Raw genomic sequence first — 24,718 nt, 5'->3', positions numbered from 1 at the left:
AAGGAATCCTTGCTGCTCCAGGCTGCTCATGCTAATAATGGCATTCTAAATATGCTCTGTGAGGTGGGCCCATGCTTCCTGATATGTGATCGGCAGAACCTCTGTTTTCACTCTTTTTCATTTGCTGGTACCTCTCCTGTTTCTCAGATGTTTCAGAGTTTGCCAGTAATATTTTTGCCACCTCACACCCCATGCCATCAGAGGCATGGGGTTTAATTCATCATGGTGAGGAATCTTGGACTCGTTTAGAGGGGGCAGGACTCTGGCAATCGCAGCATATATTCTGGATCTCAGTTCCCTCTAACCTATGTCCCCTCTTCCCCTTATGGAAAGCATCTCATCCTTCTTGACAGAACATAGACACAGACTGAAGGTTGAGTAATTCCCCTTGCTGTCACCTGTTAACATCACGTCACCCTCTCCAAGCAGGAGTCCTACGTCTTGTTCTCCTTGCCCTGAGCATAACAGAAATAGCCCTTTTGTAGTTTTGTGTGTTTTCTGCTGGGCTTAGCTCATTCCAGCCTTTTGCCTTCTTGACCCTTGCATCAGAAGCTGGAAGATTTTTCATTTGAGGATGGAGCCATTCTCCAAAGCAGATGACTTTACAGCAGCCAGTTTAGATAGAATGCTATTATCTTGAGAATGGCAGTTGGTGCATATCTTTGCCTCCACCTTCTGTTTGGACAATGGGTGTTAATTTCTTTGACTACTTTGGTATTACTGGAAGATCAATTTCTCTAAACCTTCTTTTTCTTACCTTTTTTTCTCTTTCCTGGCTAAAATCATTTTTATTGAGACCCTTTCATGATGGATGTAACATACTGTGGAACCCGGTTTTCACATGGTGGGAGTTCTGTCCAACATGCAGGGTCCCTTTTACAGGTAGGCTCCCAGCCTTCACAATGCCATCACCACAGAAAGTCAGCTGTGCAGTTAACACGGATCTAACAGAGCCCTTAGAGCTTGTGTTAAGAGAAGGGCTCTGGAGTCAGACCCTTGCTGGTTCAAATCCTGGCTTCCCTACTTATCAGCTTTATGACCTTGGCCCAATTATTAACCTTGCTGTGTTTGAATTTCCTCTAATAAGTCCCGTGCCTCAGAAGGCTGTTGCAAGACTTGAATGAGTTAATATATCCAACAAGTTTTCAGCATAATACTTGGCAACTAGTTAGTGCCAAATAAAAGCTTTCTAATAGCAGTGATTATTATTTGCGGACTGAGACTCTCAAGGCTGAGAGACCCCAAATAATTGAAATTAGAGGGCAGTCAGCTGGCAAGATTTTCAATTCTGATGTCCGGGGAGGGATATATGAAATCGATTCCTGATTTTCTGTTGTGCCAATCAATGTATTATCACCCAGGGGTTGAGAAAGGAGAGGGGATGCAGAGCAAGCTTTGCCATTTTGAGGAAGGACCCTTTACCCTTTGAGGACCCCTGAGTCTGCCCCCGCTTCCTCAGCTGGTCTGCCTGTGTGCACTATTCACCTGTACCTACTGCCGCTGGCTTCTTACCTTTTCTCCCTCAGATGTGAAATTACTTTATGGTGTACTTTTGTTTTCTCCTTTCCAAATGCCCTGTGTCTGCAAGTACTTGGGGATTTTTACTCTGGGTTCAAGCCTGGTTAACCCTGGGAAACTCCTCAGTTCAGTGATCTGTGGATGAAAATGTGGAAAGCAAAATAACACAAAACCCAACCCAACCAACCAACCAAAAAACAAAAGAAAACAAACAAACAAAAACAAAACAAAAAGGAGAAGGAAAAGAAATCCTTTCGTTTGGTTGGGAATCAGCTTGAAGAGAGGACTCTGTATACTTTTCAGAACTCATCATGATCTGAAAATGAATTTCCATGGTGCACTTTCTCTCTCTGACCAATGAGAACTCCTGCTTATAATAAAAGCCCTCTTGCACCCACCCTAGGGGAGACTGTTCTCACTAGCAGTCTAGCTGGCTTCTTTGTACCTCAGGGCCTTTGGACATGCTGTTTCCTCTGTTTAAAAGTACTTCTTCCATGTGTCCCACAGCTGGCTCTTTCTCATCTTTTGGGTTCCAACTCAAAACAATAATTTTCTACTGTCATTGCAAAATAATCCTCTCTACCTTCTCCCCCTTCCTCACCACTTTCCGCTCTCATCTTTTTCTCCCCTATATCAACGTCTAGAATACTCCTTTTTCAGGTGGCTGATACCAGAATACAAGGCAGAGGCCTCGTGTGACCCCTTCACTGCTTGTCCCTGTACCTGATAGGCAGTGCCTGTCACAGAGTGGGGGCTCAGTATATTTGGTGAGTGAATGAATTTTGAAATTCAGTATAGGAAAAGCTGCTCTGGAGAAAAAAGCTTCCGTTCCTCATTTGCTCTGGGTAGCAGCTACCTCTGGGTATGTCATGACATCACCCCCCGCTCCTGGAAGCTGCAGAGGGACCACTCTGAGTGAGTTCAGAGGTGCACTTCTGGGGAGCGGAGGGAAATAACACAAGGTAGCAGCTCGAATGAGCAGCTGGAGCTACTCACATTCTGTCCCTGGTGTTTGCCAAGTATCTTTCTCCCTTCCTCACGGGGCCTTCTTGGATGTGGTGTGTGCAAGCAAAGGCGGCCCAGATGAACATGGGACGTAATATCCCTGATGAAAACCCAGTGGGTAAATCCTTTCGCCAGTGGATGCTTCTGGGAGCCATTCTCTACACTTCTTGGGAGGCCCTATGGAATCTGGCTGGCACCATATGTGGCAGGGACCTCAATCATGCTCTTTATGTCCTTGCCTCGGGCTCTGCTTAGGTGGCAGGTGAGGGGGGTCCCACCCCGAGACCCCATTCATATTGATAACTTCACTTCATTGTCGCCTGCCTTCTGTCATAGCCTGCACAGGCAATTGGCAGTATAAATCAGGAAAGCTTTTATGGACCTCTTTGTTAACGTGTATTTTCCCTCTTTCAGGACGACAGGGGTCTCTTTGCCCTTGGACTTCTGACACTTGTTACCCTAAAGATCTTTGACACTTCATCTCCCTTTCTGTGCAGCTGCTCACTGAGCAATCTGCTGGCCTCCAGCTCTGCCAGTTTCTTCCTTGAAGATGCAATCATGGAATCCAGCTTGCTCTTGCTTTCTTTCCCAGGCCGTGCGTATTTATAGCTCTGGCTTTTAGATTGCGGGCTAACTTTCAAATGTGCTTGCTTTGAAATAGACTTTCTGAAGGACCTCTGTGGGGATAATGAGGCCATTTCTACACTTGCAAGTTGGAATACATTACAAATAGTGGTTGCAAGAAGTACTTGAAACGATGGTGCTTTCTATACAGGGCAGATTGTTTTTTTTTTAACCTTGCGAGACTCATTCTGCAACTCTTTCCTGGTGCCTTCGTGACTGGTTTATGCCTTACACAGAAGTCAGATGCATTATCTGTGAGTTTTCTTTCCACTTCTGGTGTCAGTCCTGGCCAGATTGATGGGTGCCGGGTTCAGCTTACATGGGATGGGAAGGGGAAAGAGGGAGAAGGTAGGTGTGATGTTGCATAGCTGGTTTTGCCGTGTCCTGGAATGTAGATCCTTTAAGCTTTTCTGTGATATAGTTACTTTTGGAGGTTTGGTGAGGCCAGTGGATCCTGTCTCAGAATAATATCTTAAAGCACAGTAAACAAAATTTATACAATCAACAAGGAAGCCAGCTATACTGAAATATAGGGATCAGGGGCGCCTGGGTGGCTCAGTTGGTTAAGCGTCTGACTCTCAATTTCGGCTCAGGCCGTGATCTAATGGTTCGTGAGGTCGAGCCCTACATCGGGCTCTGTGCTGGCAAGGGGAGCCTGCTTGAGTCTCTCTCTCTCCATCTCTCTTTCTTTCTCACTCTCTGTCCCACCCCTGCTCACACTCGGTCTCTCTCAAAAAAAATAAAAGTAGTGACCAAAACATTAAGGCAGTTTGTGATCAAGAGCATGAACTTTCGTATAAATGCATTAAGCTGCATGCTGTACAGGCGGATCCGTTAACTACATAATTGTGGAGTGGTGATGGATACATATTCCGAGGTGTGCACCACAAACTGTCACGTGACTTGAAACCACCTGTGGTTTCTCTTTGTGACCAAGTCACAGGAGCTGTTACATACTCCTGTCGTTCGTTGCTGACTTTGATAATTAAAGGAAATGCTGAGTTTCAAATAGAGGTTAATGAAAATAAGGATGTCATTATTTTTCTTCATCCTCGTTCCTGGACCCTTGAATTCCACCCTAGAACTCCAGATTCAGAACCCCCATTTCCAGGATCGACAGTTGCTTTATGGCCTCTGCTAAAGCTCCTGTTTGCTAGGCCGGTGGTGACCCTTTGCTCTACTGTCTGCCTCACCGGAGAGTTCGGCAAAACTTGGTAAGGAGTTTTGCCAGCACTGTACCTGCTGTTATTACAGGTCAGATCCATGTTAATGGGATGCTACCTCGCAGGATTCCTGTGTCTGCCTTTTTTTTTTTTTTTGGTTCCTTTCATCTATTATAGAAATAGCCATTGATTGGGAGAACCAGTGATGTCTGAAATTACTTATTAGATTGAGAATACTTTGGAAAGTGATTTTACTAACTTGGTTTGTCAGGGTTTCTCAGGGCGGATCAGTTTGCTGATTACTGCTTAGCATAACACTGTGGAGTGAACAAGGCTGATTTTGGTTTTGACATCGAGTGTTTTCACGTCCAGTAAGGTTTCATACCCATACACAACAACATAGGCACATAAAGGGAAGATGCTCAGAGCAAAAGGCCGAAGACAAGAATATAAATAGAGTGTGTATCCACAGAGTGAACGGTCCAGGTACTGGCTGGAAGAAAGCGGTGGGAGGGTTAGAGAAAAGGGAGGTGTGAACACTCATTTGTAGACATTGGAAAGATAGGGTCGCGCCGTGGTCTGGAGGGCAGACTAGGGAGCCTGGGTCCGTATCCAAGCTCTGTCGTTTTGTAGCTGAACTTGAACAAGTCCCATTTGGCTGCCTTGCTTCCAAATTCCTCCTCTGTGAATGAGGATAATGACAGCACCTGCCTCATATCCTGTGTGGAGGATGCATCCATGCGGAGGAAGGCCTTCGGGCAGCATGGGGCATGTATGGGGGAGTCACGGCGAGCTGCTGTTACTCATCACAGCAACTCATATAGGCATGGGTGCGGTTACTCAGCCTTTCCCCGTACCGTGCCTCATTTGAACTTTACAGTAGCCCAAGTAGCGATTTTAAAATCCATTTTTGGGGCGCCTGGGTGGCTTAGTCGGTTAAGCGTCCGACTTTCGCTTAGGTCATGATCTCGCGGTTCTGTGTTCAAGCCCCGCGTCGGGCTCTGTGCTGACTGCCAGCTCAGAGCCTGGAGCCTGTTTCAGTCTGTGACTCCCTCTCTCTCTGACCCTCCCCTGCTCATGCTGTCTCTCTCTCTCTCTCCTAGAAATAAATAAAACATTAAAAAAAATTTTTTTTTAAAAATCCATTTTTAGGAGGAAGAACGCGAGGTTCAGGGAGGTCCGATGATTTGCCCAGTGAACGGATGTGATGCAGTGGGAACGAGTTGGCCAGACCTGCCCACATTCCAGTGTCTTCTGCCGCATTTAGTGGTTCAGCTGAAGGGAGCTTCTGCAGTTTATTTTATTTTACTTTTTCTTGAGTGAGAAATGAACTTTTATGGTCTTTGAGTCATTGAATTTTGGGGTCTTTTTGTTCAAACAGTTTGTGTTCTTTTGCACCTGTGTTGGATGTCTTGTTTACAGCATCCCGCACGGGAAGACTTTCTTGGCTTATTCCTTTATTTGACGGAGCGCCCTCTCTGGTCGCTTTCGTAGGAGGTGTGCTTGAGCAGTTAATGCCTTGGGAGCCGAATCCTTTTGCATTTGACCCGTTTTTATCCTTCTGGAACCTTTAAGGATCTTCTGTTTGTCTCCAGTGTTCTGGGGTATGTGTGTTTTCAACTCTTGTGCGGGGTACTCAACTCCTTCAGTCTGGACACTTGTATCTGTCATTTCTGGGAATAAACCTGTTTTATCTGATTATCTCCCCTCCCCACCCTTGTATTTTCTCAATGCTCTTAGCAGAACTCTTAACATTCAGGTACTAGATTTCCTTGCCTGGCACTCTAATTTTCTTATGTTTCTCTCCTAGCTCCCCTTCATTTGTCTTTTGCTTTATTTTTTGGGAAATTTCTTCATCTTCCTTCTACTGATTTTCTTGTTTATTCCCTGAATATTTCTTTTCTTCTTAAATATTTATTTACTTAAGTAATCCCTACACCTAGCGTGCGACTCGAACTCGCAACCCTGAGATCAGGCGTTGTGTGCTCTTCCGACTGAGCCAGCTAGATGTTACCTCTTTTCTTTTTAAAATAACAGCCTGATCTTGTTTGTTGGGTACAGACCCCCTTATCTCTCTGAGGATATTACTGACAGATTTTTGTAAGTTTTTTTTTCTTCCTGTGTGGATTATTGCTTCTGAGTTGCCATTTCCTGTTTCTGGAGTTCATTTTAGATTTTTCTAACAAAGGGGACAGACCCTACATGGATCCAGTGCTGTCGCATAGAACTTTCTGCAGTGATGAAGATGTTCTATAGCTCTGCTCTTTAATATACTATTCACCAGGTGGAGGTGCCGAGCACTTGAAATGTGGCTAGTGCCACCGAAGAACTCAGTTTAAAATTTTATTTCATATAAATTAACTTAAATGTAACGGCCCACGTGACTAGAAGCTACTACTTGGACGGGCACACGGAGTTGTTCTTGTGTCAGAAGACATGGGTATGAGGTCCGCCGGTACCACTAATTAGCTTTGTAACCTAGGGAAGGTCATTTCTGGGGTCTCAGTTTCCCCATCAATGAAATGGGAGTAATTCTATTTAGATTCAACAAAAAACTCACTCTAGCTAGACCAAAAGTGAAAATTAATATTTTTGAAAAAATTTTTAGGAGGAACACAAGGGAAGGGATGAAGGTGGGCCAAGGAAAGGCTAAAAATAAAACAGTGTTCTGGAACCTGGATCAGGCTCCTCTGTCTCATTTCTGCTCTTTGAGTATCTGTGCCAATCTTATCTCTGTGCAGACTGCAGACTGCCTTTTTTTTTTCTTCTTGGGCCTCTACATGTACTGGGGAAAAGATGGCCACTCCACAACTCCCAGATTTGTGTTTCTCTCCTTCAGTAGCTTAGTCCCAAATGACTAGCTACCTCAGTTTCTTTCTTTTTAAGTTTATTTATTTATTTTGAGAGAGAGAAAGAGTGAGCCAGGGAGGGGCAGAGAGAGAGGGAGAGAGAAAATCTGAAGAACGCTCCGCACTGTCAGCACAGAGCCCAACGCGGGGCTTGAGCTCACCAACCGTGAGATCATGACCTGAGTTGAAACCATGAATTGGACACTTAACTGAGCCACGCGGGCACCCTGTCTCACTTTCAATTCTCAGTTCGAGGAAGAAGAAACTTTACCAGGTGTGGCTTGAATTAGCCATGGGGGACTGAACCACATAACAAATGATACTGCCCCATGTCTCTTTATTTATTTTTATTTTTTTACAAATAGTTTATTGTCAAGTTGGTTTCCATATAACACCCAGTGCTCATCCCCATAAGTGCCCTCCTCCATGCCCCTCCCCCCCCATCCATCAGTCCTCAGTTTTTGTCAGCATTCAAGAGTCTCTCATGGTTTGCCTCTCCCCCTCTCCCCCACTATTTCCCCCCTTCTTCTCCCCCACGGTCCTCCGTTAAGTTCCTCCTAATCCTCCTATACATGCAAACATATGATATTTGTCCGTCTCTGCCTGACTTATTTCGCTCAGCATAACCCCCTCAAGGTCCATCCATGTTGCTACACAATTGCCCCGTGTCTCTTTAAAAGGTTTGGTGGGGGCTGGAATGTTCTAGGGAAAGCCGTAGCTCTAGTTGGTTCCACACCTAAGAAAGTGTCTGTAGTTAAAAAATTTGCCACCAGGTGAATACTGTAATTGAAAACCCAGATTTGTTGGGGAAAGGAGACTGGACATCCTGCTTCAGTTTAGGTTTTCAGATTCATTTATTGATTCAATAGATACTTGTTGACTGCTTGGTACATGCCAGGCCCAGTACCAAGGCCTAGGAGATGCAGTGCTGAAAGAAGACACCCATTTCTTGCCTACATGGAGCTTTCAGTCTAATGAGGGAGACTCACATCAGTTTAACAATGCAATTCTGAACAATCAAGAAGAAAAGGTTAAAATTTAGAGGTTTTACTTAGTAGTTAGGAAAGTGCCTCCCCAAGGAGGTGATGGTTATCCCGAGAAATGAAGATTAAACAGGAATTAACTCAGTGGAGGACAGAACAGTATATTTGTCTCTGAACAAAAGGAGTGATGTGTGCAAAGGTCCTGAGGTGGGAAGGCTAGGAAGGACTGGAAAAAAGAGCTGGATCATATTGGAATTTCATTGTTCTTGCTGCTTCTCGCCTCTGTTAACAAAGGTACTTTGGAACTGGTTACAATGGATGGGTTTTCAGGTGACTCTGTTATTTTAATTAAAAGTCAAAGGTCCTGTAGGTCACAAAGACAAATCTACATCTTGTGTATTTTTATGTTTTACAGCAGATTATGATGATCTTAGATTTTATATGCATTTCTTCCTTTTAGGGATGAATAGTGCCTTTAGTACCTTCACGGCCTAAACCCCTGATAAGAACGAGAGGTTATTCTTGCCAGCCACCTGTGTTTTTCTGCTTTAGAAGTCTTGTCAAGTTTTAGGGCATCTCTTATGTGTTGGAATTATGGGATCATGACCCCGTGATTTTCTTAGACTTCCTTATATGGGCATACTTGCTGCCAGAATGTTTCCCTGGTGCCCCAAAGGAACAGGATTAGTGAATTTACCAACCGAAAATGTGGACTCGGCATAGAAATGTCTTAAAAGTCAGTTTCTGGTTGTAATGCATTATAAATATAAGCTGGTTTTGTTTTTTGTTTTTGTTTTTGTTTGGTAGGGGGGTTCTTGAATCCAGAGGAACGGCCTCACAGGCTTTTATCTGAGTTAATGCTATCAAATCAGGAGGAGATTAAGACAGTTGCTCTGAATGCCATAAGGTCTTTCCAAATGAAGAAAAAAATAATAATCCAGAGTATATTGTTGTCTATGGTTCACAACTTAATGGTTTTACCGATACGCCTGCATTCTGTTTTTCACCTTCATAATATGTTTTGTTTAACCCTCATGTCTACACTATTGTCATTTCCATGTGTAATTAGTATCAAAGACTGTTAGTGAGGTGGGTCTTTCTTTTGTACTAAGTCTTTCAGGCCCAGTGTGCCTTTTACACTTAGAGCCCATTTCAACTCAGATAGTACGTCTTCGTCTTCGCTGAAATATGGGATAGGTGTTTCATGATGTTTACACATGAGGAAGTAGATGTGGCAGGAATTTATGTGATGGGTTCCTTCCTCAGCTGTGGCTGGGTGTTTGGAGGGCTCTGTCCTTTTCAAGAACTCCAGTCTCGGACTGGGAGGTGTTCCGAGTGTGACTTCCTGTACTGTGCAAACCCCAGTCTTCAGTCTTGACTGAGCACATACTACCTCCAGCCCCCTCTCTGGTTTTTTCCAGACTTTTCTATTTTCAACTCCCCTTTCTCTCAGAGAGTGGACTCTCTCAGCCTAGTTTGGAATCCCAAGTCCACCGTTTACTTCTTGTGTGCTATTCGGTAAGTAAGTGGAATGATTTATCTTCTCCCCTGTCATGTAAGGATTGGAAACAAAATAAAACAGAACTGCCTTCTCAGATTATTTCGAGGATTAAATGAGATAAGAATTGAACCAACTGGTCCCATGTGGAGCCCCGGGTATCAGTCTGTTAAATTATTACCACGATACCAGATTTCTTTGTTTGTCTTCTCTTGAGTTAAGATACAAAGCAATCAGATATGGCTTTCCACTGCTCTCTAGGGCCCATGAACATTCTTGTAGATTCTCAGATCACACAAGCATGCTCTTAATTTCAGATGACATGATTGGTTATGAATCACCATGAGCCAAGACTGATCTTTGTTAAAGCTGTAAAGCGTGTACCCTTGGGGTCCCTTCCCATCCCAGCCCTTCCCCCTTCATCTTCTCCCAGGTCCCCTGACTGTTTACTGCCCTATATTACATGCATTATGTGAGACTTTGGGCCTCACATAAACCAAACCCAAAGGGGTCCTTTGACCCCTTCCCTCACGCCTTGCAATTTACCAGGAAACCCATCCTTGAATCACATTGTGACTCGTTGCCTGTTAGTTCCTGTGTTGCGTGGTCTGGGTGACATTTTTCATTTTATTATTTGGAAATAATGCCGAGCCCTTAGGTGACTGTGCCTCGGTGGGAATTTTGAGTTCTGGTCTGGTGAGTAGCATGGGTACACAAAAGGGAAATGGACAAAGGGACAGGACAAGTTGAACTTTGGATCCGTCAAAGGATATTAGATACGGTGGTCTCATTCATATACTCATGTATTTGTATCTGTCCCCATCAAAACAGATTTGGGAAAGTCTTTAAAAATGTTCAGTGAGGGGCGCCTGGGTGGCTTAGTCGGTTAAGCGTCCGACTTTTGCTTAGGTCATGATCCCGTGGTTTGTGGGTTCGAGCCCCGCGTCGGGCTCTGTGCTGACTGCCAGCTCAGAGCCTGGAGCCTTTCAATCTGTGACTCCCTCTCTCTCTGACCCTCCCCTGCTCACGCTGTCTCTCTCTCTCCTAGAAATAAATAAAACATTAAANAAAAAAAAAAAAAAAAAAAAAAAAAAAAATTTTAAAAATGTTCAGTGAAGTGAAAGATAAAGGGAAGATAAAGAAAACTAAGAATAAATGAGGCATATAAAATGCATGGTGAAAAGTTCTATTTGCTTACTGAAGGTAGATTATAGATTTGGCATGAAGCTTGCTAGCAGGTAAAGTGAGGATGAAATAGATTAGACTCTAGAATGTGCCCTGTCCTTGAGATAAGAACTAGTATTCTTGGTACCAAGATCCGAGACTTAGATCTTGCAAGTTAGTTCATTAGTTTGCCTCCACATGGAGTGCCTGATAGAACCCAGTGCTATGTGTGAGAAGACTTCTTAAAGAGGCCAGACTTCATCGGTGCTCTACTCTCAAGATAGCTGGTCAAGTTCATTCTCTCTTTCTCTCTTTAAGTTGAAGTGTCCTCACCACACCACGCTATATTAATTTCAAGCCCAGATTCATTCTCTTGTATTTCTAGGTTGAGACCTTCATGTGTGCCAAACAAGCGGTTGACAAAATGTTTTGCTAGTTTTTCCTCACTCGAGGGCATAGAGAAGGCAGTAATTTTCTTGTACTCACTGGTAAGATGGACACCAGCCCTAGAGAGAATTAATGAAGGGGAAAGGAGAGTTTACCCATTCGCTCCCTTAGGCACCAGCTCATTCATTCACAAACATTTATTAGTCACTTGTAGTATGCAAGTGCTGTTTTAGGCTTCAGAACATCACGTTTTCTTTGGCTCTTATTTTCACCATCCTGCTTCAAGCCGTCACCATCTCTTGCTTGGACTACTGCAGTAGTCTCTTAGTTTCTCCCCCAGATCCCCACCGCCACAGGGTGCATCCTCTACCCAGCAGCTGGAGGGCACGTTTACCTAACGCATCTCTCTTTTCTGTCCTGCTTAAAACTCTAACATCACATGTGGAATCAAATCCCAACTCTGCATTGGGATTTACAGGCTCTCTCGTCATTTGCCCCCCGGGACTTCTCTGATACCATCTCAAACCCCTCCCTCCCCGAGCTTACTACCCATCCCCCCCCCCACCCTGCCACCCCCAGGCCACTCCGACTGCTGTTGTGCCGCTGACCACACCAGATTTATTTTGGTTTGTGGTTGCGGCAGGTGCATACTGTTTCTCTAGGTAGGATACACCTGAAGTCCACATGTTGTCAGTCACCATTGTGTCAGACTGGCCTTCCCTGAGCATCCAGTGCGGGTACCTGCTCATCCTCCAAGCCCACAGCCTCCGTCACATTATTCACTTTTGTGTTCTTGGTTATACTTCCTCCAACCCACAGTTACCTTATTCACACTAGCTTACCTGTTTGTCTGTCTTCCCATGCTGTAACACAAGCTCCAGGGTGTCCAAGACCTTATCCATCCTCTGTGCACAGTGCCCAACACAGGGCTTGCTGCCCGAGAGTTGGTCACAAATACTTGTGGGGCGCCTGGGTGGCTCAGTCCGTTAAGCATCCGACTTCTGCTTAGGTCATGATTTTGCGGTTCATGAGTTTGAGCCCCGCATTGGGCTCTCTGCTATCAGTGGAGAGCTTGCTTCGGATCCTCTGTCCATCTCTCTCTCTCTGTCTCTCGAAAATTAATAAACTAAAAAAAAACAAAAAACAAAAAAAACAGACCCAAACTGTTGAGGGAACCATGCATTTGGACGTGGAGACACAACAGGGAAGATTGTGTTCAGCCCTTCCGTGGGACCTCCACGTACGGTCAGCCCCCTTTCCCTGCCTCCTCACCCCTACCCCTGTCTCTGAGTTCTGTGGTTTCCTTTAGTGGCCCTTCCCCCTCCTCCACCAAATCAAATCAGAATGAAACAAAACAGACCCACACACCACACATATATACGGATCACCCCCCGTCAACAACAAAAACAACCACAACGCAAAATTTCAAGATCCCCAAAAACCTCTTTACCCCTTTCTCTCAGTATTCCTTTATTTCTTTTGCTCTCTGTATTGTTGCCTCTTCCAGGAAGTTTTCCTGGCTTACAGAAGTCCTCACTGATCCTACTCTTCTTGACACTGTTAGTCTTTATTTTTATTATTCTGAAAGACAATACCAAATATCAGTGATCTACATTCTTGGTTGCTCCATGTATGTCTTTTCTGATTAGATTGTCACTCCTGGATAGACTGGAATTAGTCTTTTTTTTTTTTTTTTTAATGTTTTATTTATTTCTAGGAGAGAGGGAGAGAGACAGCATGAGCAGGGGAGGGTCAGAGAGAGAGGGAGTCACAGACTGAAACAGGCTCCAGGCTCTGAGCTGGCAGTCAGCACAGAGCCCGACGCGGGGCCCGAACCCACGAACCGCGAGATCATGACCTAAGCGAAAGTCGGACGCTTAACCGACTAAGCCACCCAGGCGCCCCATAGACTGGAATTAGTCTTAATTTTGTTTTCCGTCTGCATGTCCTGGGATAAAGCCACTAACTGGTATGCTTTCAGTAGATACAGGCAGGGTATTTTGAGCATCTCTAAATAGCCTGGGGACCTTGGGTGGACTGTAACATGGGTCTGTGCTATAGTAGTGACAGGGGAAGCAACAAATACTAAATCCCAATATGGTCTTATGTTTATTATACTAGCATTCCCTATAAATAATGACTATTCTGTTTAGAAGCTGTTGTTATATTTTAGCTTTTTCTTATGATGCAGTTAGTGTTGATATTGTACTTTAAAGTATTTAGCGGGGTGCCGGTTGGCCCAGGCAGTGAAGCTTCCAACTTCTGGCTCAGGTCATGATCTCATGGTTTGTGGGTTCCAGCCCCGCAGAGGGCTCTGTGCTGAGCCCTGGAACTCAGAGCCTGGAACCTGCTTTGGATTCTGTGTCTCCCACTCTCTGTCCCTCCCCTGCTCGCTCTCTATCTCTATCTTTCAAAAATAAATTAAAATGTTAAAATAAAAAAAGAAAATATTTAGATTCTTATGTTTCTTTAAAAATTTTTTACATTTATTTATTTTTGAGAGACAGAGTAAAAGTGGGGGAGGGGCAGAGAGAGAGGGAGACACAGAATCCGAAGCAGGCTCCAGGCTCTGAGCTGTTAGCACAGAGCCGGGCGCAGGGCTCAAAGTAACAAATCATGAGATCATGACCTGAGCCAAAATCGGATGCTAAACTGACTGAGCCACCCAGGCACCCCTCTTATGTTTATTTAAAGAGAGCTTATATTCTATTTATAATTATGGCTTTATCAAAAAATTAAAACATCTACTTAACAAAAATGTAGATCAGTTAATATTAGCACTGTCAAAAGACTTTTTTTTTGGCCACAGGAGGGCACTGTTGGCAAACAAAAGATGGTTTTCGGGTTGAAATTTAATAAAGGTTTAGATTAAGCTCTTAGGAAGCGTTTATCCCACTAATCGATTAAAATGGCCAATATTGTGTGCAGTGGGCATTGCCTTGCCGTATAATCCTGTCACGGCTGAATTTACTGTGCATATATGTCCATGAACTGCATGTAATCTCCCTCAGAATCATACTGTTTTTCCTAGAATGCTCTGTGAGTCATTTTTACAGGTGGATGTCACCTTGGCGGGTCTTCTGGTTGAACTATATTAGTTTACAGGTGAGGAACTTAGGGTCATAGAAGTTAAATGACCATTCATTTAGGAGTGAAACTAAAGACTTACATTTGTTAATTTATTTCACAGCATATTTAACACCCATGATGTGCATGACATTATGTTAGAGATTAGGGTAGAGGAGAAATACAGTGTCATCCCTCCCCTCAAGAGGTTTATTCTGGTTGTAAGTGAACAGATCCTGACCCCTGCCTCCACCCCCAACTCCTAACCCCTAACCCCATGCCCCAGCCAGGATCATAATGATTAAAGTAGTGGAGGCACTGTTAGCCATCTTTATGTACAACTTACCTTATGAATATTCTTTATGTAGATGTTAGACACATCACATAACAACTTTTCCAGCAAAAACTCAAGTGATTGGCAACTCGTGGGTAGCTTTCATAATGTTGTGTTGGTTATTTATTACGGTAAAATCCTTGGACACTCTGTTTTGATTATTTGAAAAATGAGAAACAAGGGGAAAATTTCCAATTAAAAAGTGGCCTAATTAAAAGAAATAAACCTTCTGCAGTCAGGATAATTGGGCCTTGAGAGATTTATGGCTAAATTGCCATTACTGTTCCCATTGGTTCAGCCCCAGACCTGGGCGATTTCACTCGGACAACAAACTTCGGAGTCGTGCTGGGTGTGCCTGAGTTTGGTGAGTGAGGTTTATTTTATGTAACTTGCCAGTTTGTTTTCTCTGTTTCCTGTATATAGGCTCTCGGTGACACCATTATCACTTGGTGGTGATCACTTTTGGCTTCTCATGGTCACTGGAAGGCTGGAGTTTCTCTTCATCAACAAAATGCACTGTTTGCTCATACTTCCACTAGAAAGGATTGTGTCACTACGCTTAAGTAACGATGCTGTGTGGTTTTAAGAACGTTTCTGTTCTTAAAATGGCAGTGTGTGAACCTTATAGTAACACAGCCTGTCTGTTTAATTTATTTAAATCATCTCCGACTGGAAGAGCCTTTTTAAAGAACTCTCTACCACCTAATTTAGATGAGATGGTATGGCTAATACTTGAAATTAAAATGCCACTTATGAAATGTTTAATATTTAATAGACACAGTTATTGTCTTTAATGGCTCATTTACAACATGCTTTAATATGTTGTAAAATGGTTCAGTAGTAAATTCCTCATAGATGTTTTTAAGCAAGCAATAAAAAAGCAATTTATGACATGTATTTACCACATTCTGGCAGAAAAGCGTGTCCCCTCTAACATATGACGGTGAACATGCTCTAAATTACTAAGTAATCCCATGCATCGTGTGATAATTATAAATGATAGCCCAGTGGAGGCATCCGCCTTGGATCAGCGTTTGAAATATATTCATATAAGCGTCAATAACCTATTAAATACACTTACCTTCATCAGCTCACTCTTAAAAATAGGAAGCTCATTGATACTTGTTTCAGAATACATTTGTCAAGAGAAGGGTTATGTTTGCTTTTACGTATTTTTGTGGAAAAGCTGCTGGAAAATTTCCGGAAGACAATTCAATGTGGTTTCGTTATTTAAGCAACTGGAAATGGAAACATCTTTCCTCATTTATGTCTGAAAAAATGATGAATGAATTTAGGTAGGCAACCTCCATTTCAAAATTCCCACTGTTTATCAGACAAGACATCACTTAGTGGGATCATCTTTTCTTGTGTTTTCTACTCATAGAACCTTCCTTGCCTTTTTTTTTTTTTAACTCCCCGAACCCAGGTTGCTAATTTATGATACATTTCTCACTTACTTCATCTCCTATCTTGATTGAGTAGAAATTAGTGTGGTAAAATGATTTATCACAACATCTAAACTTTTAAGGGTTGTATCAATTGCTGGGAGAATTATGCTAACTTGCTTGCTGATCCCTGGGGGACTGAGAACGAGAGTCTCTTAGTAGATCCCACCATGGGAGGTCAGACGCACTGATGGTGAGTCTGGAAATAGCCAATTACTGGAAAGTGCCCACTTGGCAGGTGATGCAAGGTAGAACTTGTGACCACTTGCCAGTGGGCGGGCGGGAAGGGGCAGTGCTGTTTGGAACTGTTGGCCTTATTATTATTATTTTTCTGAGAAAGTTTTTTTATGTCTTTATTTTATTTAGAGAGACAGAGACAGAGAGCAAGCGGGGGAGGGGCAGAGAGAGAGAGGGAGACACAGAATCCGAAGCAGGCTCCAGGCTCTGAGCTGTCAGTACAGCACACCCATGGACTGTGAGGTCATGACCTGAGCCGAAGTCAGACACTTAACCAACTGAGCCACCCAGGCGCCCCCTGCTTGCTTTGTTATTAAGCGAGAATCTGCTATGCTGTTTTGTTGAAGAAATGCTTCCAAATTGGAGCTTGTCAGGAAATGAGTCTGGGAGAACGAATAGACAAAATCTTTTTTTTTTTTTTTTTTGGTTTTGTTTCAATGCCGAATTCCTTCATCCAAATCCACAAAAGTAATTTAGCCTTCGTGTGTTACGTTCTGGCTCTGGTGTGTTTTCTCTGAAACGTTTTAGACAAGTTCCGATCTGAAGTGTGGTTGTCTCCCATCTGTTGGAAAAATGGCAGCTTCAGCCCTGAAGGACTTGAGAATTCTTGCATGTTTGGTCTTAATCTGGAAAATGACATAAGACTTTAATAAAGTGGCAGCAAATCAGAAGCCCGCAGTGATTCTGATTCACTGTTTTTCCCCAGCTTTTCCGAGAGGAAGCAACATTTATTTAGGGGTTAATATCTGACACCTTCTGCTCCAAGTCGGGATCTGCTCGCACATTTAGTCTGATGGCCTACACACATGTTTCCAGACAGAATTCCCATCTTTAGGATGCTGATCAAGGTCTTGAATTCCTGAAGAAGATATATTTTCAGTCTATTTACGAAAGCATGAAAAGAGACTCATAGTTTTTGGAATTAATTTTACAGGAACTGAAACAGCAGGTACCTTGGTGCCAGATGGCTTGAATTTGAATCCTGACATAGCTGCTTGCTGGCTGGGTGACCTCGGGCAAATCACTTACTCTCTCTGTGCCTTACTTTCCTCATCTGCGTATCAGGATATAAATAAATGCTACTAATATTTTATTTTTGTGTTTTAAAATTTTTTTTAATGTTTATTTATTTTCAAGAGACAGAGATAGAGACAGAGAACACACAGGGGAGGGCCAGAGAGAGAGGGGGACACAGAATCCGAAGGAGGCTCCAGGCTCTGAGCTGTCGGCACAGAGCCCGACGTGGGGCTCAAACTCACTAACTACGAGATCATGACCTGGGCCGAAGTTGGACGCTTCACTGTCTCAGCCTCTCAGGCACCCAATCCTACTAATATTTTAAAGTGCTTTAACACAGGGCCTAGCACTGGGAGTGCTTCTTGTGGGGGCTTGGCTGAATGCTCAGAGTTGAATTAGCCAGAACATTCCAACTATCAACTCTCCTTGTTGTTAGAATTGGTAATAAATTCTAAATCACTTTTGTATGTCTTATGAATTGAAAGCTTTTAATTAGATATGTAACTTCTTATTTTACATAATTTCTGACTTAATGAAAAGTTGAAAGAATAGTACAAAGAACTCCTGTATACCCTTTACCCAGATTCACGAATTGTTTACATTATGCTCCTTGGTTTTTATAGCCATACATTCACTCTTCTCTATCTTCCTTTCCCCTTCCCTCCTTTTTAGTTTTTCCCCCCTCAGAATCATTTGAAAATAAGTTGGAGGCATTTGCTTTTTATTCTTAAATATTTTAAGAGTATTTTTTTTAGTAACAAGGACAGTCTCTGTCTTATATACAGTATCATCCAAATCAGGAAACTTAATGTTGATACAACACTGTAATGTATTCTGCAGGCTAAAAATTGTTAATTGTTGGAACAATGTCCTTTATAGCAGTGTCTGTATATGTGTGTATGTTGTGTGTGTATGTACTTCATTCTGAGGATGGCTCTGTGTGAGTCTGTGTGTGTGTGTTTCTGGTCCCAAGATCCATTGTACCATCAGAATTGCATTTTGTTGCCATGTGTCTCACCTTTATTTGAAACAGTTCCTCAGATTTTTTTTTCGGTCTTTCACGACCTTGATACTTTCAAAAGCAATTACGTTTTTAGAGTGTCCCTCAAATTTGAGTTAGTCTGATTTTTCGTCCTGATTAGATCTAGCTTTAAGGTCATTGTGTCTTCCAATTCTAAAAGGAACTGTGATATATCATCACTGTAAATTTGTAGCCTGGAAAGCTGAGTTGGAACTTGATGCTATCCATATTGACGTGTGTGGAGTGAGGCGGCTCTAGTAAAACCAACACAGATATTCTGAGGCTGCTTATCTGCAACAAGTAAATGACGATTCCTAAAGAATAATCTCCTTAGGGGATTCGCCCTACTCCTGGTGAGGGCAAATAGACCCAGAGAAAAGAGAAAGGCAAAACCTCACTATTTCCTTGATAAGAAATCAACTGTAGGCAGAATTTTTTCCAGTGTACCAGGGAAAGAAATTAAACGTTTGAAGAATGGTCTACTGTGGCTGGAAATCTTCAAGTTTCTTGGTACTAGGAAACATAAACAGGGACTATGCTCCTTTGTTGGAAGAGAGTGACTATCTCTACACAGTACCACCACGTGAGGGAAAAGATAAAAAATGTAGCCCGACGTCTAAATGCCTAGTCTTTTAAGTTCATTCTGAGAATGACAGGGCACCTGAAAACATTTTTTTGTTTTTTTAAGTTGAGACATGGGCAAAGTCTTTCATCGTGGAAAACACAGAGACTATTTAAAAACAAACAAGTTTGGAAGCAGAGGGGTAGAATGGACTGTACTATGGCTTGAAAACAACAGAGAGAGAAAAGCAATGACTAGAAGTAAATGCTTTTGGGGCCAAGCGCGAAATTATTCATGGTCTTGATTGCACTCAAGTTTGGAAGTGACAGGAAAGAGTTAATCCTTTGAAGCCATCGCCCAGGAGGCACCCTGGGAAAATCTGACCGAATGAGTTACTGCCCAGCCTAAAATTAAACTCCTGGCTCCTTGTCTGGCATACAAACGATGAGATCACATTTCTTTTCACTGATGGGTCCATTTTTTTAATGAATTGAGGAAAGAATCCCCAGTGGTTCCTTTTGTGTGAAGAAAACAAGATAAATATTAGCTAGGAAAGGTCATTTTGGTTTCCGATATGTGGGAAGTTCATTATGATGGATACTGATAAATTATACTGTGTATTTCTTTCCGATAACGGAAGGTCACGCTGTGCCGTTGGGTGGACATCAGGACAAACATACTTAATAAAGTTGGAGGATGTGGGAGATTAACAGTTTCCAGTATTTTCTTTCCCCCCAAATACCTTAGATTTATGCAGTTACTCAAAGCCTCTTCCCTCTTGTTGAGCTATTCACTCAAGGTCGACTCTTCCTTCCTTAAGGCCCGGAGGGGTGGGTCTGGGTTCTTTAGTCAAATGTGTAGTTATCTTCAGGGGTGTGTAAAGAAGTGAAATGTCTCACTTGTGCTTTGTGGCGGATTTGTAATGGGTTCAGCAGGATTCTGAAGTAACTAGACTGTGTTGCAGCGAACATTTTTATCTCATATTTGCAACTGTAATATTTACTGGTGCATATCGTCATTTTTCTCTGATCTCCACCCCTGGGAGGGGTCTTTAACTTAGCCGCGTTAAATCTGGTGTCGTTTCGAGGTGCCTGGGTGGGTTAGTCGGTTAAGCACCTCACTGTTGATTTCAACTCAGGTCATGATGTCATGGTTTGTGGGATTGAGCCCTGCTTTGAGATCTGTGCTGACAGTGCAGACCCTGCTTGGGATTGTCTCTCTCGCTTTGCCCCTCTCCTGCACTTGCTCTATCTCTCTCTCAAAATGAATAAATAAACTTAAAAAAAATGGTGTAGTTTCAAGGTCCATTGTTCTTTCTCAGCGCGTCCTTGGTTTGGGATCATCTGAATCCTTCTTGCAAAAATGTTTTTGCTGAGTGGAAAACTCCTTTTAGGTCTGTGCATTAAAGGACCTTGTAGAATGTCAGTTACGGTATTAACAAGTGTTCTTTCTTTGTATTTTGGTGTGATGGTGTATTTTGGTGTGATGGTATATTTTGGAAAGACATTTGCCCTCCTCCTTCATTAACATTTTTCAAAAAGGATCCTCACAGATTATTCAGCAACATTTTCAGGTTTGCGTCACACAAAGCTAGGCATTCAGATCTTCGTGCTGGGTTTTCCATTGGGCTGTGAGCTTGGGCACGTTGCAGAACTCTTGGAAATGGACTCTCTCTAACTTCTGTTTTCGTCCTGTTTTTTAACGAAATGGGAAGAATGGAATTTTACATCATGAATGGTTTGCGTCAAGTTTTCAATTAGCAATAATCGCGCCTCGGATAAACCTCATTGGCTACGATACTGCCACTGCGCAAAGCTTCCTCCGTCAAGTTTTCAATGCCTTTGCTGCTGAGAGAACTTCTACTTCAAAGTTGTGTTCTGTTAACCAAACCTGTGGCTTGTTAATGAGTGTAGGATTCTGTATCCTTTCCCCCTCATGTATCAGGACACTGCAAATGTGGGTGCATTTGCTTGCCTACCACGGTCCTGCAACTAACTACATGTTTCATTGTAAAAAACATTATTTTGTTACCAGAAATCTGTATCCTTTCAACTTTAAAATGCTAATGCCTTCCCATGTTTTTGTTTCTTAAATAGGTCTTTCCAGGCTAGGATAATTTTTTGGAACTGCAGAAACTGTTGGCGATAGCTACAAATGGGAATTTGGAGTTGGTCTGAAATTCATCCGGAAATAATTGTGTTTGACTGGAACCATATATGAAGTCACCAAGGTAAAATGATTTTAACAGACACCTAGGGAGGGTTTCTTTGTGAAGCATTGAGAATTCAGCAAAACGGAGTATCCTGGAGTTGATGATCTTTGATAAAAGGTTTCTTTCACATTGAATGTTTGAGTATTTTGGGAATCCCAGCTTTTCAAGTTTTAGCTCTCGTGTTACAAATCATTTCAGTTTGTAAAGCAGTGCCTTGGCTCCTCTGTGAGGTGAAAGGGGAAATTTTAAAGATAAGCCAATTTTGTCTTACTTTTGAACAAAATGTTCAAGGTAAAAGACATTGAAGCTGAAGTATTTTGGTAGGTCAGAAGTCCTTTTACTGGGGGTCTTGATTATTGCCTAAAATAAAAAAAGATTGTTGAATAGCTGTTCACTCATTCCCAGGTCTTTTTCTAGACAGTGACAGCTCTTGTTGTCAAATACTCGTAAGATAATGAATCAGGGATCATCCCCTAGGATTGGAGTGGGTGCCCTTGAGGTTTTGGGGTTGGGGTTTGTTGTTCGGATTCAACCAGGTAAAACAGGAAGAGCTTTCTGTTTGGGTAGAACAGAACTTCTACTGTTGGGTAGAAGGAATTGAATTCAGGGAACATACGTAAAGGGAGAGTCAGAGAAGTCAAGCAGAAGGTGTGGAGGCAGCCCAGGGATAAGGAACAGTGGAAGGCTACTTCCATCCAGCCTCGTAGAACAAAGGAAGGAAGTCATGTTTGCCAGCACCTAGGGAAGGGGACCCTTGGTGGGAGCTAGAACCGTAATGGAATGGGCACCATGGAGGAGAAATGACTACTGCCCAAGATGGAGAAGGTGGGGAGAAACACCCCCATCCTTTTTATGCTACTCTCCAGTCTTTAGATACTCTCTCCTATTGGTGAGAGCCCGCTGATTCAGGGGCCTGGGAATTGCATCCTGTCGGAGTGACCCGGGGGAAGGGAAGAGAAGGGATCTTAGGGCAAAACAGGCTCCGTCAGGGATAGGCTTCATATATGAAACCACTTCCTGTGACATTTTAATGAGCATGGCATGGTCTTTTTATCCCTCAGAGGATGAGTCTTCTCTTGAGGATGACTACGCGGCCCCACAAAGTAAATGATGCATATCGCGTGTGCCATCTTCTATATGAATACGGATAGTAGTGGACACTATGGTGCACTGCCCAGCTTCCCCTTTAGGAATGAAGGATTTATTCCCTCACTGTTGGGAGTACTGCAGAAGGTGGCCTGCAGCTTCTTTGAATTATCCTCAATTCAAAGAGCTCCCTTGCCTAAAATCATGCCTCTTTCTAGGGGTAGCTCATATCCAGTGATGTATCACCATGGAAAAGGTCTGGCCTCTCACCCCAGCTTGGGATCACTGAAAAGGGGCATCTCAGCTGTGTAATTCTCTATTGGGTTGTCTGAGGCCTTTTCTCCTTCTGTCCTTCCTTCCTTCTTCCTCCATAGGTAATAACCCCGGAGCACCCCTTAGTTCATGTCCTGCTCACCAATTCTCAACCTTGATATGCAGATTGTCTTAAATATACTCTCCAAATTTTGTAACCCCCCTTCAGACAAGTTTAAGTGATACAGAGACTGATAAACATGGAAACAAGATTTCACTTGTACCTTAGGTTGGAGAGCTTATAGCTCACCTGAAAGACCCAGTCTGAATTTGGAAATTAAATTAGGTGGGACTTAGTGGTTAGAGACAGTGGAGCCAACCCACAGAGCAGAAGAAAATTATTTAATGATACTGAGTGGAGGGTAAAGAATTAAGAAGCCAATGGGCATCTTCCCCTTCTTCTCCCCCATGGTCCTCCGTTGAGTTCCTCCTAACGCACCTGTACATGCAAACATATGGTATCTGTCCTTCTCTGCTTGACTTATTTCGCTCAGCATAACACCCTCAAGTTCCATCCACGTTGCTGCACATGGCCAGATTTCATTCTTTCTCATTGCCATGTAGTATTCCATCGTATAGATAAACCACATCTTCTTGATCCATTCATCAGTTGATGAAGTCCATGTTGTTTTCAACTGCTGAGTATGGCAGTTTATTTGTTATGCAGAAATTGAACACGCATACCCCATTTATCTGGTTCCTTAAGATTCTTCCTTTTGGGGTCACTAATTGCTGCAAACTGGAAGCCAGAGTGCCTGATCCAACCTGCACATGTGTTTAACTTCATCTGTTTTGTGTTCTGTGTTTAAAATAAAGCAAACGGAGTTCGTTGCCAACATATAAAATGTGCTCATTGCATTTTCTCTTGAGAAGTTAGTCTTGGTGTCCCTGGGCTCATATTTCTGGGCTACAGTAACAGTCCAGGGGGGCAGCTGCTGCCCCGAGGTAGCCTCCACACTCCCTGCCGCTCACCAGTGCCTCGGGTCTCGTCAGTCTACACCTTCTCTTGTAAGCACTTGAATTTTTGACACTCGGGTTAGAGCCTTTGTAACAGATTGTTCTAATATTGGAATTAACAACTGGAATTTTAAAACACAATGGGTGGGTCAGAGCGCTTCATCCACAAGTTCTGCAAATATGGAATTTTGAAACTACACGCTTTCCCCAATTAGTGTTATATTAATAATCAATTCCCTAAAATGATAATATAATTAATTAGTTGATTCTTGAACAACACATGGGTTAGGGCAGTTGAGTCCTCTGAAACTTAACTACTAAGAGCCTGCTGTTGACTGGGGCACCCGGGGGGTTGTCAGTTAAGCATTCAACTTTGGCTCAGGTCATGATCTCACAGCTTGTGAGTTTGAGCCCAGCGTTAGGCTCTGTGCTAACAGCTCAGAGCCTGGAGCCTGCTTCAGTTTCTGTGTCTCCCTCTCTCTCTGCCCCTCCCCCACTCGCTCACGTGCTGTCTCACTCTCTCTCAAAAATAAATAATAAAACATTAAAAAAAAAAGAGCCTACTGTTGACTGGAACACTTACCAATAAACAGCCAGTTAGGCATGTTTTATATGCTATATGTATTATATACTGTGTTCTTACAATAAAATAACCTAGAGAAAAGAGAATGTTATTATGATAATCATAAGGGAGAAAAAGTACAAAACTTCAGGTAAGTGGACCTGCACAGTTCCATTGTGTGTTGTCCAAGGGTCAACTGTAATAGTACCGCACATTCAGGTAGACCCACATATTTGCCACTTTTTGAACTTCTCCTAGGGTTTGTCTCCTGTGTGTACAGGATGAAGTGGGGGAGATAGAAGATGTTGCTTTTAGAAATGAGAGCAGGTGTAGGGCCTTCACAGCAGAGACTTGATGTTTCCATGTCAGTTTATAATGCTCAGGATTTCCAAGGCAAAGGGCAAAAAGAAGCCAACACTTGGTGTGTTTTTTGATGCCGAGTTGTTCAAAGATGATGTTAGAAACTTGTCTTTCCAATCTGGCCATGTGTAGCAACATGGATGGACCTTGAGGGTGTTATGCTGAGCGAAATAAGTCAGGCAGAGAAGGACAAATATCATATGTTTGCACGTATAGGAGGATTAGGAGGAACTTGACGGAGGAACAAGCGGGAGAAGAAGGGCGGAAATGGTGGGGGAAAGGGAGAGAGGCAAATCATGAGAGACTCTTGAATGCTGACAAAAACTGAGGACTGATGGATGTGGGGGGGAGGGGGG

At 43.0% G+C, this 24,718-nt stretch overlaps 1 protein-coding gene and 1 pseudogene across 2 annotated transcripts in view; one reads left to right on the top strand and one right to left on the bottom strand.

Annotated features, from left to right (window-relative positions):
• Window positions 1-24,718, top strand: part of TAFA4 (TAFA chemokine like family member 4) — a 190,212-nt gene that overhangs the window by 38,209 nt on the left and 127,285 nt on the right. For both annotated transcript variants that reach the window (XM_039248850.1, XM_039248851.1), the window contains one exon: window positions 20,970-21,103. In XM_039248850.1, the coding sequence (XP_039104781.1) occupies window positions 21,090-21,103 (14 nt within the window). In that variant the 5' untranslated portion in view covers window positions 20,970-21,089. The remainder of the gene's footprint in view (window positions 1-20,969; window positions 21,104-24,718) is intronic.
• LOC120242888 lies at window positions 20,568-20,690 on the bottom strand (annotated as a pseudogene).

This window comes from Hyaena hyaena, unplaced genomic scaffold (genome assembly GCF_003009895.1).
Source record: "Hyaena hyaena isolate Hyena2069 unplaced genomic scaffold, ASM300989v1 scaffold_320, whole genome shotgun sequence".
Lineage (NCBI taxonomy): Eukaryota > Metazoa > Chordata > Mammalia > Carnivora > Hyaenidae > Hyaena > Hyaena hyaena.
Note: the sequence above shows the minus strand (reverse complement) of the source record. Positions and strands in the feature narration are given on the sequence as shown.